Below are 18,159 nucleotides of genomic sequence, written 5' to 3'. Positions count from 1 at the left end.
GCTTTCATGCCACAAAACAAGTCTCTTCAAAACTCTGAGCTCTTATTGTATATACAAATTCTGTCATTTATTATCTTGTTTTTCAAAAGAAAAACTGAGTCATGATGTCATTTTACAGGACATCAGTTACCCTCATACTTGTGATACGACATTCAGAAGTTACTTTGCTAGCTAGTATCTTAAAATCCAGCTTCTGTGGATTTTATTCTATTTTCTTACCATGAACATGTCCCCCTGTCCTTCATCCTGTAAAACAGAAACTTATAGAAATGCAAACTTACGGATGTACAAAACTGACTTCTGAAAGCAAATCCACAGTAGACATTCCTCTACTACATAGTAATATGTTCTTCCTTCAGAAATTGTTATGCGTTCACAAGACATAAGTAGTCAAAGATTATTGCTATAGAAATATGAAACAGTAGAGTATTCTTGCTAGACAAGAACTGACAGAAAAAGCTAACATTTCCACTCCCAATGTAACAGAATTTTTCTGTGAAGAATATGGTTTCAATTGAAAGGAAATCCCTACAGACTAGTGGCATTTATCTGAAATACTGTCACAGAAACAGATTCATTATTTTTGCATCAATTATCTGTCTTTAAAATAGGCAGTATCTAACCTGCTCTAAGAACAACAACAAAGTTTGCAGATATATTGCAGATACTGTTCCGTATTAAGTTTAATGGGACCTACAAATCCAGGGGCACAAAAAGTTCATCTCCTTATTGCTTCAATTAAGCTGAAATTTTTTTAAAGTATGTGTTATAATCCTTTATCTTTAAAATTAAGATGTTCTTTATCTCTTGTGTCTGCAGGATATTCAATGACCTATTTCAGACCTACAAAAACACAATAATTACATTAACCTGCATATTCTACATTTGAGTTTTATTACCATGATAACTTCTGAGGAATTCATGATTTTTAAAAGCTCCCAAAGGCTAAGTAGTATGTGATGACTCAGAAGTTCCTTACAAAAGACTGAGATGAATAATCTACTCTCACTAGACAGGAGTCATCAATCTGCTATCAGCTTGCTGTATCAGAAATTAGGCCTATATCATTTAATAATTACTAAATTTAGGTGATACCTACGCAAGTTAACTGAGTAGACTTTTAAAAGATAAAACAAAAAGGATGACACTTATGACTGTCAAGCTGCCATCAGATAGCTTTCTCACCCAGCAATTCTCTCAGTAGAAGCACTAGCACACTTCATGCAGTATAGAAATCAAGTATTAGTTACTAGAGTGACAAGAAAAATCTATCAAAATAATGTTACTCCTCATAACTGTTTTCTGCTATTAAGTTACACTGTAATTTCTGCTTCTTATTCAAGTGCAAGTTTTATTAAAATAGAATTAAATTAAAAATTAAATCCCATACTAAAAACACCAATCAATCAAATTCTGAATCACCACCCTTATAAGAGTTTAACAACTAACAAAATTAAAAAAAAACCAACCCAATAATATATTGTGTTACAAAGAACATGACTGAATATGAGGCATTAGGAGTCTAATCCCCACTGGATCTACAAGAGATCACCATGCATACACGTATTTTATATTCATTTATCAACTATGAGTAGTGGTTTATGTTATAAATCGAAAACAAAACAAGGGTTAGTTTTGAAAGTTTAGTCATGTTCTTTGCATCTCAAACTATTTGAGTTTATTTTTATTTAATATTAGGATTTTGTGATCTGCAAGTGTGTTTAACGAAAGCAGAGCCATTAATTTCCATTAATATTTTCCTTGAGGCTGACAAATGTTCTTGCAACCTCTTAAAGAATAGGAAGATCAGTTAAAAGCAAGTTGATATTAGTAGGTGAGGTTTCTATGTAAACAGTATGTTTGAGACACAAACTTGCCAATTAACGCAAAACAGCTTCCATAACTTAAATGCAAAAGGAGTGTTAGGAAGAATCGTTTATGTGAATTCTCCATCAAGAAGCAGTAATTTACCAGCAATTCCAAAAAGGAAGGAGTAAAGCTTTGTGCCAGGCATTTCAAAGGTCCACCTGGACACTGTAGAGACACTGGGCAGCATTTAACTCAAAACATCAAACGTTTTTGGAAGGAAGACTTGGTATTTCAGACTGTTTTGCAATAGTTTTACAAATAAACTTTCAGGCTTCAGTGCCAAGGCTTGTTCAAACATTTATAAGCTATTTGATAAGTTTGTTTACAAGCAGACTAAGGGTTTGCCTAAGGGATGAAGTGATTAATAAAAGAGATGTACCTATTGCACAAAAACACATCTATAAAATTCAAAGTTGATTACAACTTTCTATGCTGTTTTTTAATTGCTTAGAATCACAAATGATGTAGAATTATATAGCTGACTCCTGCAGACATTTATATGCACTCAGAACACAAAAGCATAGATCACTCAATTGTTTTGCCACTTGTAATCCTGCATCAGTGGACAGCAATATTGTCAGTCAGGGGATATATAAATACATATAGTACTAACTATTTTATTTTAAATTAAGTTTAGCCTACTGGTAATTCCCAGAAAGTAAATGCTACTGGAGACTCAGTTATCTTTATCCATCGAGGCTGACAACACGAATGTACTGTTTGCACTTGTCTGTCTGCCTCATGATGTCGGCAGAATTCCTGTAAAAGGAGGAAAGACTTCTGGAACTAATAAAATCTCTGGTCTGCCTGTTGGGAAAAGTACAGGTGACAGATTCATGTAAAGATATATCCATTAGAAATTACATTATAAGCACCCACCTGTAAAAATTTTTTATATTATTGGATTATGTAAAACAAAAAAATAAAATAAAGCTATAATAAAAATTAAAAAAATAGCACCTGTTGCAAGTTTAGCCACGTATCTTCAAAGCAAAACTTAAAGAAAAAAAACTACTTCCTAGATAGTTTAATTCCCTTTTAAAGTTAACAAATATCTGTCGTCAAACAATTCCAAGAAATGACTAATCTTTTCAGAAGGAGTGCAATCATCATTTGAGAGTTTTGCACTGAAAGTTAGAATAAAGTTATAATAAAAATAAAAGCAGAGTGCCATTCTATATGCAAAAATGTAACTGCTACCTCTCCTACATTAATTCATAGCTTGCCACACTGTGGTCACATATTCAAATTGTATGCAGGATAATAATGTTAACTCTTGTTTACTGCTTTAACTTGTCTTGACAGGGTGAGGGTTTTTTTGTGTGTTGACATTATATGATCTGAAGGATGAAGGTCCAGAAGGGAAGCACATATGAGTCAAACTTATTAGGAAAAGATGGGGGAAAAAAAACCCTCCTTTTTTTATTCTACATGCCCCCAAGGACACTAATACCAACAAATAGCTGGAGAACATCATAAACGCCATGTGAGTGAAATTGATGAAAGACGTGTTTTAAGTATTTCTACATGAGATAAGACACGAACTTTCTACAAATAAATAAATCAAGGAGTAATTTTAGTAAGGGTAAAATGCCTCAAATTATCATGTGACTACAAAGCATCCTACTGCCTCTCCTTCTTTTGAGAGTTTTTTTCTTTTATTATTTTGTAATTTACTAATATACGTCCATATGAAAACACTGAAATTTTAAATGGACTAAAAGCTGTTATAAAACAAACAAATTAGGATGAAACTCTACTGTATTAGTAGCTCAGCTGTTTCACAATTCATTTCAAACGTGCAAGAGTACCAAAAGGTGAATTTAAACAAAGTAATGAAATAAAGTGAATAGAAGTTGAATAAATTTAACAAACAAAAGAATAAAAACCTGTGGTATGGTGGATGGGATGACAGTGGTCTCAGCAGGGACTGGTGGGACAGGGATCACAGGGACAGTGGGAGAAGAGGAAGGAACAGCTTCTGTGGGCTAAAAATCACCAACAAAATGTCAAAAATAATGAAAACTAGAAGAAACAACTTAAGACAAACAAGATCCAAATGTAACAGCTTAAAATCTGAACCAGTATATGGATTTGGAGACTACTACAACAACTGAAGACAAACAACCACTTGTAAACCATGCTGTATATGGCAGGGCATCTCACACTTTGTGCTAATGTTAAAGAAACCACAGTTGCAAGATACCTCCAGATTGTTTATTCATATCAAGTTACTCATCTTATAGTACAGAGTAATGAGACTTTGGGGTCCAACAGGAAACGTTTTCATGTCAAGGGACAGACTCAGGCTTTTAAGGGGGCTGGCTTCACAACAGAAGTGCTTCACCAGTGCAAAAGCAGGGAAACAGGTGCTAAAGCTGATAGCACTGAGCAAAGTTCATATTCTCTTTGACAAAAAAAATCAGAAGTACATTAAGGTTTTTTAATTGGGCAAAAATCAGCCCATTTGGGAAAAAACAGATTCAATCTACCTCTCAAAGATCTTCATATGGGTTTCCCATATACCTTTAGACTAGAGCAATTTCGGTCTTATGATTTTTCACTGAAATAATAGCCAGGAAAGCTACTGACACTTAAGCTGCAAGGGAACAAGATTACAAATAGTATTTTGAGGAAAACATTGACTTGAATTGGTTGTCAACAAGCTGTCAGCAACACGAACTACTGGCAACTACCATAAAAATTACATGCTGATCAAAGCTCTTGGAACGTAGTTGTTCCAAAAGATTTCTGTGATCTTTAAATATAACAAAGCACAGTGACTAAATAGTAAATCATGGAAATTAATGGAAAAAACAATATAACAGTATTAAACATATTTGAAAAGTCTGAGATATTTTGAAACACAAAGCAATGTACACCAACAGCACACATCAAATTAAAGTGCAAAATCTAATCTTAAAGTCTGAAACAGCCCGAGCAGCAACTCTTATTAAAGGTACATATGGTACTTCCACAGGGTTTTTTTCAGCTCAAAGTCAATATACTCAAAATGAACAGCTGGTGAAAGATGTTGCAGTTACTGAAATATATAAGAAAAAGATATATTTGATTTATTGAGAGATTACTGCTAATGTAATTTAAACATCCTTACATCTATGGACAACAACAACAAAATCTTTCAACTGTGAAAAAAAGGATGGGGGAGAATCTAAGTTGGTCTAGAAAAACGATAATACACGTTTTGCAAAGGATGCAGGAAACAGTGCAAAAAAACTCCAGTTACTGGAAGAACAAAGCAACCTTTAGAGGACAGAGCGAACTAAATTCCTAGAGCAATCACTCAGGCCTACACATGCAAAAAATAAGCCACTCCTACAAATCTGCCTTGTTCCCAAATAAGCAGCTTCCCCTATACATACACAGTAAAAAAATCTGTTAACCGATATTTCAGAGATATGCATATTACATACCAAAACATACCACAGCATTAAGGCTGAACAGCTAAGTATTAGCAGGTCAGAAAAATACCAGCTTTACAGTTAAACTCCTGAAATAAGAGAAGGCTAAAAACAAACTGAAGTTATTCTTAGATACTGACCATTCACTTCCCTGCCCTTTGACTCAGCAAAATAACTGACCAAGTCCCTGTTGATTTCCTTATGGGCCAAAGAATCTGTACCTTTCCCTTTGCATCAAATGGCAACTTGATTTTCCTGCTTCCCTACTTTTCTACATTCCTCACTCCCACGTCTCTTCAAGCTTCTCATTCCCAAATGCTTCAAGAAGCCTCACGACCAGTTCCAATTTTTATCATTATTTTAAAACTGACATTGTTCGAAGTCCTTTAATTCTTTCAGGTTCCAGTCTCATAAGCTATTACTGCTGTCGTCGTATTTTCCTTTTGTGCTGTTGGTTTAGTATCTGCTGAGTCTTAAAAGTTCTCTCTTCTCCTCCAAGCATCCTGGCAATGCTCCTGTTGATTCTCCTCCAGTAATATATGGGTGAGTAAAGAGGCGACAAAAGAGGCAATCATTTGAAAAGATGTGCAAAATCACAGAATCTCAAGGACTGGAAGGGACCTTGACACATATCATCTAGTCAAGCAGCCTGAAAATTATTATATGATATGTGTGAGAGTAGATTAATAATCTCCAATAGCCCAGAGTATCTCTTTAAACGTTGCACTTTCCAGGAAACTGCAAGAAACATTTGTAATTTTTAAGAATTCTCCAAAACCACGCTCCAATATTCTGAAAAACAAAAGCTTGTCCTCAAAATCACTTTATTTGAAGATATTTGACTAAAGTATTTGATGATTCTGGTTTAAACAGACACAAACCGATCTAAACTACTAAGAAAGTAGTGGATTAATGAAAAACCTGTTTTCACTATATATTAACTACAGCACACAATTATGACAGACTATTATATATAGGAATGCATAACTTGAACAATAACTCACTTTAAGAGTCCATCAGTCTAAATAAATGTGTTAATATCCACAACAAACAGCTATCATTTTACAACACATGATAAATTTCAAGTTAATTTTTCTAACCATAAGGATGGACTTCAATATTTATGTACAAACAAAATAATCATTTAAGTCTATGTTTAGAAAAGCTAAGATAATAATGCCTTTAAGTGATGAAATATAACACTAAGTTCAGATGTTGCAAAAAGGAAGAACACACCCATCTTCTCACTCCTCCTCTGTGAGGAAACACCAACTAACCTGAAATTAAACCAGAGCACCATACACATCCTGAAGCCAACTAAGTTATCTGGCAAATTCCAAAATGCTGCTCTTTGTAAAGTACTAACAGATATATTTTGGAGGGGAAAAAAAAAGGTTCCAAGCAAATCAGATTTCTTCACTTTCAAGAAATTACTGTAAAAAATCCTCACTGTACATAGCACAATCTTAATGGGAAAACACTGAGCAGAAGTATTTCTTTCCCAGCCCAAATACAATCATTGCTATTTTGATTTATAGTGACAAAATACAAAAGAAAATTAAGTAATGAAGTCTCTCTAGAAACAGAAGGGATCAAAGCACAGAGAGAAAAAAGTGCAACATACTTTCTACAGCTTACACCAAAAATGCACATCTATAACTACCCAGTGCAATACATACCTTTTCTAAAGAGCAATTAGAACAGGATCCATCAGACACCCAACCACTAGCAGCTTTTACTTTTGCTGTGCTTTTTGTAGGACTCTTTTTTACACTGTCACGTAGGTTTACAAACTTTCCTCTGTGTTTGGAAGACACTGGCAACGTGGATGAACTAAAAGGTGTATGAGTGCTCAGCACCTGCTGCTGATGTCGGACGGGCGGCTTTGGCTGCATATGAAGATTTGGACGTATTTCCATTCTCGGGCTCCTTGTTAAATCTGTGAGCTTAAGCGTTCCCATTTCCCCATCATCTGTAGCACCACAGTATTTGTAGCCATGACAGTGTGCAGTCATGAAACTAGCAACACAAATAGTCTATTTTGCAAAACAAAAAAAAATGAGGGAAAATAAAAAGAAAATCTTGCTTCCTGAGAAAGTCTCAAATGATTGTGTTCTAGACTATGGTCTCAGGAAGAATCACTGAATGCTGTTTTAGTTACTACTGCATGTTGTGTACTCTCTCACTCTATTTACAGAGCAACATTGAACCACCACACAACAGTCAATTTGTTGGGCATAAATAATCAATGAAATGCAGAAATTATTGAATAGATGACAAAAGTCATCTGACTTTATTAAAAAGAAGCTATGAAAGGTTACAGTCATTTTCTTTCTCCCATAAGCTAACACTATCCTTACACTTGGTTGTATTTTATCACTTAAAACTTCAAGGTTTACATTGAGAAAATTTTAAAACATAACAATTCCTCTGCTTTTCTGAATACTTTATGGAGGCTGAAAACTAATGAATTTGAAGAAGCTTATGATGAAAAGTATATGAATTGTTAACGGGCAGATGTGTTGTACAAGATTTCAACATTAAATATCAAAGAAAAAAATCTGTTCAGATCACAACATTAATTACTTTGTGTTAATAATTTTAAGAGTTGGATTTCCAGGGAATACAACAGCACTGTGAAACAACAATTTTAAGGTGCACCTTGTTTACTTTATCTTTAAAAAAAAGACATTTAAAGGAACTGTATTTCTTTATTATTTTATTCATTCATTTTTTAATGCCAAGGATGTATAACCTCTGTATTAGATTTTTACCCCAATTTTCAAAACAAAAAAGCTCCAAAACAACTCCTACTCTCATCCTCAAAAAAAAAAAAAGAAAAAAAAAGGCACACAATAAGGAGCCTGCTTGATTTCATCATACTGTCGAATATTTAATTTTACCAGCCAACTTTAAATTGATCATTCTAAAAAGAGGTAAAGATCAAAAGTTAAATTTCCCAGAGTCTGTATGAAAACTGACAGGTAAAGAGAGACACCTATACTCCTAGCCTCACAGGAAAAAGAAGCAGGCTCAAGTCTGTGGTCATGCAGTCTTCCCGACAGCAGACACACACCAGCATTTGCACAGCTCTGGCCCAGCCACAGTACAGCCCATCTGCCTCTCACTCCATGGGTCTGTCCTAGGAATATGCTGGGAATTTGAATATCTGGCACTGGGTTTGATAAGAATTAAGGATATTGGCCCAAAGGAAATAAAGCTTAGTTAGGTCAGTTGTACTATATTTGGATAAAATTGAGATATTTTATCACTTCACAGCACTGAAATATTGTTGTTCTCACTCTTACTCTACACTTTCCTACAGCAAATATTAATATCTAAATAATATGAATCAGCATATTTTTTACACAGAGAATAAAAACTAGAAATACAGAGCTAAGTACAAACATTTCCAGTTATTTATAGCATGGATTTTAAGAGATAAATAGGAACTGACAGATGCTCCTCTAATCACCAAGTGCTGCCATGTCTCATCTTCTACCCAGAATGGATGTAATCAAGAGCCACATAACAGATCATTAATGCAATATTCATAAATGCATAGACAGAAATGTTTCTGGCCAGTGACAGGAAGCTGGAAATGTGCTGGTCATACAAACATTTGTAGACTTGTGCAATCCTATGGTGGGTATGACTTTTGCCTTTGAAGTACCAAGGAATTGGAGAACTGGGTATCACTAGTACACATGGGTAGATGCACTCAGGTTGTTCTGTTCCAGTCAACCCAACAATGATGTTAACTGTAGGGCAACAGCAGAGGGGAAAGATATGCATGCTGTTAACATGTGTATAGATAAAACAAGTTCAAAACCAGCATATCAAATCTAACTCGCCTTTGAGAAATTTCCACAGAAATATCAACATTGTGAAACTGAGGCAAGCTCTGCAGACTGCTGGGGTTACTTGGACAAAGGCTGTCTGCATGGAAACCTCTGTCACACTGTTGCCAAAGAAGGTAAACTACTGCTTTTGGAGACCACAAACAAACTTCCCCCCCCCCACCCCCAACTGGTGTTATCCAGACTGCACGAGGTTTTGCAGGCTGCATTCACAGTGCATCAGTACCTTCTATCTTCTACCCAGCATGACATTGCCTAATTACTAAAATACAGAAAGGAAGAAGCCAGGAGGTTTGAGTATAAAGCTTTTCTCTTGTGTATATAATAAATCCTAAAACAGGTGAAGCTCCAGATCTAAAAAGAACATCTTAATCCTGGAGGCATCAACTTTGTTGAAAGCAGGTAGACCAAGTAGCCTCTTGATTAAAAAGAAAACCAGCTTTGAAGTGTACTAAGTCGGAAAGTGAGGGCAAAGGGAGGAGATGCTGGACACTGTATTCTTAGAAATTCAGTTGTCTGGCTTTCTATATTCTTCTCTAAACAAGAAAGGGGCAGACACAAGTCAAAAAATGTGACAAAGGAATTCACACCTCTCCAGTGTGCCTTCAGACACGTTGGCTTCACTGACAAAAGAATTAAGATGATGCAGCAGATAACTGGTAACAGTACAAGGGTTTTTTCTGCTAGTCCTCAAGCCTCTGGTCCCTTAGATGATACCACTAAGACATCAATAATTAAAAGGAAACAAAAACTTGAAGACACTTGTAGTTCCAAAGAGCAACAGTCCAAGCACCAAAACATAGCCAAGGAACAGTGGGTGCAGGCAGAGTATCTAATTCATCCAAGGCTGCACCATGTGCCAGGGCAATTTCCAGTAAGAAAGCTTAGGTTGCATTGACATTTAGTGTTACACAAGTATTTAAAGTGAATACAGTATCTTGGTCAAAAAACCATGGGACAAAGATGAAAGAAATATTTAATGAAAGCACAGTAAGACTTATCTAGAACAATCACAGTATAAAGAAAATGGAAACAGACAACAAAAAAAAAGAAACAAGAAAGTAGAGAAGGAAAGAAGAGTGGTATTAAAAGAGATTAATCAGATATTTGAGAGTCACAGGGGAGCATTCTGCCCAATTGCATTCACACAGGTGAAGCAAGGCAGCATGTCTTGCAGTTGCGTTGGTGGGAGGGAGGGAGGGATCAATCTCTGGCAAAGCAGTGGGACATATACATAATTCAAAGCAAGAAAAAAGCAGTTATATAACTAAAGCTGTATGGGTTTGGCAGATCATCTTTTGAGTGCAGAAAGCTTGAACCCGCAAATGTTCTCCACAGACTGTATTAATTACTGGCATGAACTGCTCTACTGAAATATCAAGTGCTAAGTGACTTTTTTGTAACCAGAGGGGGTTCAAGATCAGGTTGTGCTTTCATATTGCATACCAATTCTGAACAATTTGTTGCTAACAGCTGAATCATCAATATTTCATTCTTTTAAATTACTACATCAAATGTACAGTGCATAACTTGCAGCAATCTATTAAGGTGCCAGTTATCTTTTACAAGTAGTATTTCTTTAAGAATCATTTTATTTCCATATTCTCTAACATTCTCTCCACAGCTAGACAACCCATCTAACTAGCTGGATAACACCACCACTCACAGAAAGGAAAAACTGTACTAATATTTGACCAGCAATGTCTACTGCAAAGGTCTTTTTTAAGGCTTAAGTAACGAACTTCATTACTTCAAAACGCAATTCTAGTAGCTGGGAGAATCCTCCAAAAATAATTCTGTGCTTCTCCCCTTCCATTGCATTCAAGTAGATACTACAAAATCAGCAACCTCTGTTAATATGACTTGACTGATGAACACAAGCCCATATTCATAACCTCTTACTAAAACTAGGAAATACTGAAGTGAACAAAGATTCAATACAAAGCTGAAAATGAAAGGCACATTTTTCTCTCTATAGATATACAATTTCAAGTCTGGTTGTGTAGTTTTACATCTTTTCTCTGAACTACATCCTAGAATGCCACAGGACATTTCACTAGTGAAGCCTGCTATTTTAAGAACTTTCCATCTATCTTCCTCAAAATCACAAAAGTCAATACTCATCTAAGCATACCTTCAGGGATTTCTAGGCTGTTTGGTGGGGTCCAGCAGTGCCAAGAATAAAGCACAGCGGCAATCCGTCCTCATTCATAATCCATGTTAGCTGTATGCAGCCCAGAGCACCTAAATCTGAGCACACGTCTAGCATTAACACTGATGCCACATCTCACTATTCCTCCTAAGTCAGTGCCATTCTGTGGCCTGGGCAGGCCTTTAGTAGCAAAACATCAGCTACTTGAGTGGTTACACAACAGATTCAAGACATGCATGTTTTTCCTGAGAGTATTTCTGCAGCACTTCAAATAAAATGTAACATCAAGGACATCTGAAAATGAAGCATATCACAAGTATTTCCCTACTGCCAAAAGAAAGCTTCAAAAAAATAAAAGATAACCAAGTTTCACAAGAGCTAAAAAAAGTATAGAATTACTTGAACATATGCAATAATTTAAGCACTGTCTTGACATTCCTAAGAATGTTCAGGTATTAAAACAGCATATAACACAATCAGGTATGCTAATATGCTGCATCTACCAAAATTCTGAGAACTGCAAAGACACGAGACCTAATTCTAGCCAGGCACGAGTACTGCTATTGCTGATAAGCGAGTTCAGACGGTAAAATTTGCCCGATACAGAGGATGGGAAGCAGAACCACCAAAAAACAATACCATTAACAAAGTGTGTTTCAAGACTCTCTCCCTCTACTGCTTTATTTCTTTCACAGGAGAAATATCTCTCTTATCACTGGACTATCACATGCCTTTAAGAAATACACTTCCCACTTGATCAACTCAAACTCAGCCATCCACCTTGCTCAGCATGTTAGTACAATAACTCTCCAGTTTTGTTATGGTCACCATATCCAACTATTTAATACACAGTGGCTAAAATCCCACATTATTTAAAATACATGCACTTCTTCAGCTTTATAACTCCTCATGCTTACAAACGCTGTCACAGATTTGTATCACGAGGACTTGATGGGAGTGGGGGTGTTGTCCAGATTCTCCTGTCCAAGTAAGCGTTCTCCACACTGCTTTTCAATAGTAAATTGATTTGCCAAAAACAAAACCTTAAGAGAGACTGGCTAGTGTAAATGATAAGCTTAATTATGACGGCCTCAGCCCACAGGCTGTTACCATTAAGCCTATCTATAATTCTGCACTGACAAAAAGAGTAATAACTTTTGGCTTCAGATTTGTGTTAGTGACCCTCCTGCCCCTTTCAAGAACTCTCCTTGTTTCTTGCCACTATGGAGCAAAGACCAATTCTCATGGTCTCCCAAGGATGAAGAAATAAAAATACCCAAGATCTCCACCTGGATGTTATCCAGATCTCTCCAAGGACAGTTTGGACAGAAAGTACAGAAATGAAGCAGTTGAGCCTGGAACCTGTCTTGGTATGTTTCCATGAAGATGCGTAGTTTAGTATATCATGGATTAACTAAGAGATTCTGAGGACAGACAAGCTGTAATATCAGTTCAGGTAAGTGTGCTAACAAAGACATGACAGTGTTTCTGGATCCCAGAGATGAAAAGGTTTACTCACCCAGCCCTTGTAGATTAAAGGTACTAGTCTGAATGCTTGTGACTTTACTTTAGATCTCTTTTCAGAATAAACTAAGGCTCTTGAACACCTTGCCTATGGGAGTGCTCTTATGCTAAGTATGTCTAAATTGTAGGAGTTATTTGGTTGGTGGTTGTTTTGGTTTTGTTGTGTTTGTTTAACTCAGTCAATAAATTGATTATCTAACCTAGTTTCCTCCTCAAACCCCAAAGCACTTTACAATGAACTCAAATGAACTTAAAACTCTGAACTTAAACCATAAATAAATAGCTTTGAAGGGGAAAAATGTTGACAGCAGAATATCAGTACAATCACAAATGGTGATGATGGTCAATTCCTTATTGCAAACTTTATTTACCAAAACAACCCAGTGAGGAACAACCATGATTAGCCATGCAGATGTAAAGCAGCAAAAGGCAGTGACAGAAAGACTGCTACTTGCTGAGACCTAGTAAGCATTTTAATGCAGAAAATGCAGTTTGTGGGATGAAGTTCTCTGTAGCAATATAGAGCTTTTCATGAGAGATAAATGCATGCCCACAAAGCAGAAATGGGCAACCTGGAACTGCAAACCTATCACCTGCACTCTCACATAGTACCCAGTGGTTGATAGCACCTGAAAGTTTTGCTCAAAGGACCTCATGTAAATATAAACAATGTTCTCAACAGAAACAATTACAGCAACCAATCTTCCCCTTATAGACTTAACATCACAGAGACAATGTTTCATACAAAAGAGACCACCACTGCCCACTTCTTATGTCTGGTATTAAGAAAGATTTACTTAGCTCAATCTAATTTGTCCTGTCAAATTTCCGAGGGAGTGCTTAAATGGTTGAATCTCAGTCCTACTCAAAATCCATAATATACAAAAGGTACACAAAGTTAATAGTGGTTTTAATAAAGGTAATTTGTGACTTCTGTTTTTCAAATACTATGTCTAGCACTGAACCCTATGTAGCAGGTCACTCATCTGTATTCACCAAGCAATCGAGCACACTCAAGCTCAAAACAGAATTACAAGGCTCATCATTTAGGCTCGTAAGTGCTATTGAGAATGATTTAATGCATGTAATTTGCAACTTAAAGCAAGGCCTAGAAAGCTTCATTTAAATAACATCAGCCTTAAGAATAGTAGCTTTCATTATGATGCTAAAGACTCCATAAAGAAGCCCAAGGAGGCTTTCAGTACCAGAAAGAGACCAGGCAAAGGGAAAATGTGTTCTAAAGACTTTGTTATAGAAAAACAGCAGGCCTATGGTGTCAATATTTTAGGTTTTGAAATTCACAGTAGAAAGGGTTATGTCATGGTAGGAAACTGAGATCAGATAGACTCTATTCACTCCTGAGAAACGTATTAAAATACAACAATGAAGGTTGGTTAAGCTCTTGGAACAGATAATCTCTAATAATTTCTAAATTTTTCAGGGAATAATTAAACCATCCTAGACAGCATGCTTACTTTATTCTTTATAATTCATTCAAATCTAAAATATATCCTGTATCTATCTAGCCTCTATACTGTGATCTGTCTGAATATTAGAAACACACCAGTAAACTCTCAAAACTGACTACTCTTCTCCAAAAGCTGGGAGGGTTTCAGTGGTTTGGGGTTTTTTCAATGGAATAGATCTACAAGAAACATTATTTGTAAAACATCAAAATTATGCAAGTACACCTCATCTTAAGCACAATCTGGTTTTCTTTGGGATAAGAAACATACAGGTTCACTTACTTATAACATCCCACTGTCCTCAAAGTACTTAAGGGTAGAATCTTACAAGAAAGAGAAATGATCTGAAGAAAGTCAATGATCCCAAGCCAGAGCTTTCCATTTAAGGCAAGTATTAATAATTTTACTGACAATAATATGTGACCAATTTATTTTCTGTCCAAAAATCTGTTCAGAAAAATAAACAAATTTGCCCTGAAACACTAAGCAGACAGTCATTTACTTCAAATTAAGGAACAGCAAACAGAAAACCACACAAGAAAGGCCATTTTTAACAACCCACTAATTAAAACCCATTAACTTTTTCAGAACATGAATGTCAAAATTTTGGAAAATTAATTACTTGATTTACACATAAAGTGGCTTTCTACTAAAGGCCCTCCTTATTTCGTTTACAAAAGGCTTCATATACAAGTAAGCTGCAGCACCATTTTATCTTTACACATGTCGAACTGTTCCCTAATACAAGCTATTACATTATTATATTGCTTTCACTACAGTTCTTATAGTTTTATATTGCTTTGCCTTTTCATTGCACAGAGCTAAGGCTAAAATCTTTATCATGTAGCTACTAGCTAGGTATCTCATCTGATTTTATTCCTTCTCACAGCATGGAAACACTGGAAGCTCCTCAGACTTGCTTCCATGACAACATGCAGTTATAATACAAGCTCAAAATAAGTACCATTATACAACACATCGAAGCTCTAGAATGAGTCATAAGACCCCTGCAACATTTCAGGAAAATAAGCATCTTTTATGCAGTGTCAAACAGTCACTGTCTTCAGCAAATTAAAATACTACAAAAGTTGCAACCTTGCAGTAGAGAAACAAATGTTTCTGAAAAATCTTAACATTACAATGTTGACTAAAAGCAGTTTAAGAAAAAAAAATTACAGCTAAACAAACTTTCAGATTGTAATTATTCATAGGCATTTTATCTGGATCTTTGGTTAATTGCACCGTAGAATGACAAGTCGGATTTCAGCAATTTATGGTCCATGCTGGAAAAATGTAGCTATGGTGCATCCACGCTTACAGTTAGTACAGATGCTGCTTAACATCTCAACCAGAGCAGGAAACCGGAGCCATTCTGGGTTCAATACAAAACGAGCCTGTACATCTCATGAACTGGAACTAGGCCACGTCAGCTAAATCTGCAACTAAAACAGTACTAACTCAGCCCTTGTGTATCCAAACCAAGTGCAGAGGTCATTTAAACAGTTCCCTGCAGTTTCCATGCAGACTCACCTATTCAGGACAAAGACACAGGAGCCAGAGCATAAGGTTCATCCCTGAGATCAAGTGCTAAACCTCATCTCAAAAGGCGGCACTGCAGTGACAACTGCACGGCTCTGCAGAAGTCACATCTAATGTGCAAGACTTGCTATTCTGTACCAGTGCTAGGAAAGACATGGGATCACACAAAGCCAGTATTCTGTATTGGTATCACATTGATCTTTGTGGCCCTGTGCTGAACTCTCTCCAGCAGCTCCCTGTCCTTCTCTGAGGCAGACACAATATTCCAGATGTGGTCTCATGAGGGCAGTGTAAAGAAGGAGGAGTCCCCTCTCTTGATCTACTAAACATAGCCCTTCTAATACACTCCAGGATGGCATTGAGCAAAACAGGATTTACACAATTCTCAAGGTTATACAGTATCTAAAGTTAGCAGTTTCATCTTATGTTATCTCTCTAACAACACTACACAACATAATTCTATTAATGATTCAAGCCCTTAAACATTCGGAAGCCAAAAGACGTCAATAAAATCTAAAGGAAAAAATCAAGTGAGGTCAATACCTGCATCTACCTCCCTACCACAATTACTCAAAAAAAACCCACTTTCTTCATTTTTACATCCTGAAACATGAAGATACTAAGGCAAATGTACTTTTACCCACACTTTTTATAATAATGGACAGGCTGCAGGTGAATTTCTGGGTTTCAGACTGACTTGGCCATGTGAGGTTCAGGAGTTTCCACTTCTCAGGCCAGCACTCAAGCTGCTCCTTGAATAGACAGGTATTTCCTTAAAACCAATCTGAATTCTGTTTCTAACATTCTTTTGCCTTAAAATCTCTGAACAAAATGCACAAGAACAAGTCCCATAACCCTGACTCTCCTCCATTTGGCTACAAACAAGCAGAAGCTGTTCTTTCACTGTTGATTCTTTGCCACTACAAGACGGCTGGCCAAGTCCATGAAAACTCATCGACTCAGGGTTATTAAACACAAGTCATTTCCAGTGCTTAGAAGCCATACTGGAACAGGCAAAATGCTCTGAAAGTCCTCTGAAAGTCCTCAGAGGAAGCATCATACCTACCTGTCCTGAGTACATGCTCTCCCTAATCCTCTGCTGTGGCTGCTGCTGGAAGCAGGGAATCAGCTTTACAGATATCCCAGTATTTTTCTCTTGCAGTTTTTCTTTTCTAGTAAGCCAAAAATCTAAGTAGAAAATTACATTTTACAGTACATTGTGTTTCATCTGCAACTGATTACAGTTGCTGAAGTTGAAGGACAAAAAAGGGTAAAACAAGCACTGCAACACAGATTAAAATGAGCAGGTAAAGAAACAGAGGTAAAACATGAAAAATTAATACTGAAAACTATGAAAGAACAAAGCAGACTAATGGATAGGTAAAAACAAAGTCTTCAGTGGTAAAAAAAGAGATAACTACTAAATGGATAGCTACTTAATTGCTTTTAATTTGAAGAACCAGAAAACAAAATATGTCTTTGACGCTAGTTATTGAGGCTCAAACCTGAATTAGCAGCTGTCCGATTTTCCAAGTTGTATATTACACGAAATTAGGTGAAAACAATAACATATGGTATAAAAATTTTCAGACATCTCTGCTTAATGTGCTCAAATTCTAGGAAGCTGTACACAGAATTTTCCCCTATGGTTTTAATCTTTTACAAAGAGTAACAAAAATTACACAGTTAAAATAAATACTAAAAGCAGTAGTAAACGCATGCAATAAGAGTTTTTTAAAAACAGCAAAAAACTGCTTTCCAGCAGTTTTCAGCTTCCAAATAGCAGGTTAAAGTCATTATATTAGTTGCTGAATCAAATTGTGATGTATTTTGATGTTTTCAAGTACAAACTTTATCATTATGCTCTTTACACAGGAAATACTAATTTATTACGTGATTTGACAATTACATCATGTCCCATTAAGCTTTTAAAATGCGTACTATAAAATTCTTCACCATTAAGTTTTCTATCTAAATTTGTCTAGCTTCAGTTCCCTGACTTGGAATACAGATATCTTTCACTACTAAATAAACAAGTTTCTAGCCTCTGAAATCTACCCCTATATATTTATAGTCTGTGACCAAATCATCTCCTGACTTTCCTTTGAATGAAATTAGCAGAGGTTCTTAAGTTTCACATTTTAACTTAGGTCTTCCTGAACACAATCTACAGCTACAATCCATTTCCTAAACTGTCTCAATTTATCCTTTCGGGTCACGATCTCAGGCTGGAGACTGTACATGCTACAGATAAGAGTCCAGCCGTTTCCCCTCTCCCTCTCCAAAAGGAAAATTGACTCCTTTCTTACCTGCTACATCACATTGTA

At 36.2% G+C, this 18,159-nt stretch overlaps 1 protein-coding gene across 11 annotated transcripts in view; it reads right to left on the bottom strand.

Moving 5' to 3' along the window:
• DLG1 (discs large MAGUK scaffold protein 1) overlaps positions 1-18,159 on the bottom strand; it is a 144,891-nt gene that overhangs the window by 54,901 nt on the left and 71,831 nt on the right. For 7 of the 11 annotated variants that reach the window (XM_062006198.1, XM_062006199.1, XM_062006200.1 and 4 more), the window contains one exon: positions 3,759-3,857. The exons of the other annotated variants lie outside the window; for them this stretch is intronic. In XM_062006198.1, coding sequence (XP_061862182.1) covers positions 3,759-3,857 — 99 coding nt within the window. The remainder of the gene's footprint in view (positions 1-3,758; positions 3,858-18,159) is intronic. 11 annotated transcript variants of the gene reach the window in all.

This window comes from Colius striatus, chromosome 12 (assembly GCF_028858725.1).
Source record: "Colius striatus isolate bColStr4 chromosome 12, bColStr4.1.hap1, whole genome shotgun sequence".
Lineage (NCBI taxonomy): Eukaryota > Metazoa > Chordata > Aves > Coliiformes > Coliidae > Colius > Colius striatus.
The sequence above is the reverse complement of the archived record's forward strand: the minus strand, read 5'-3'. Positions and strand labels throughout refer to the sequence as shown.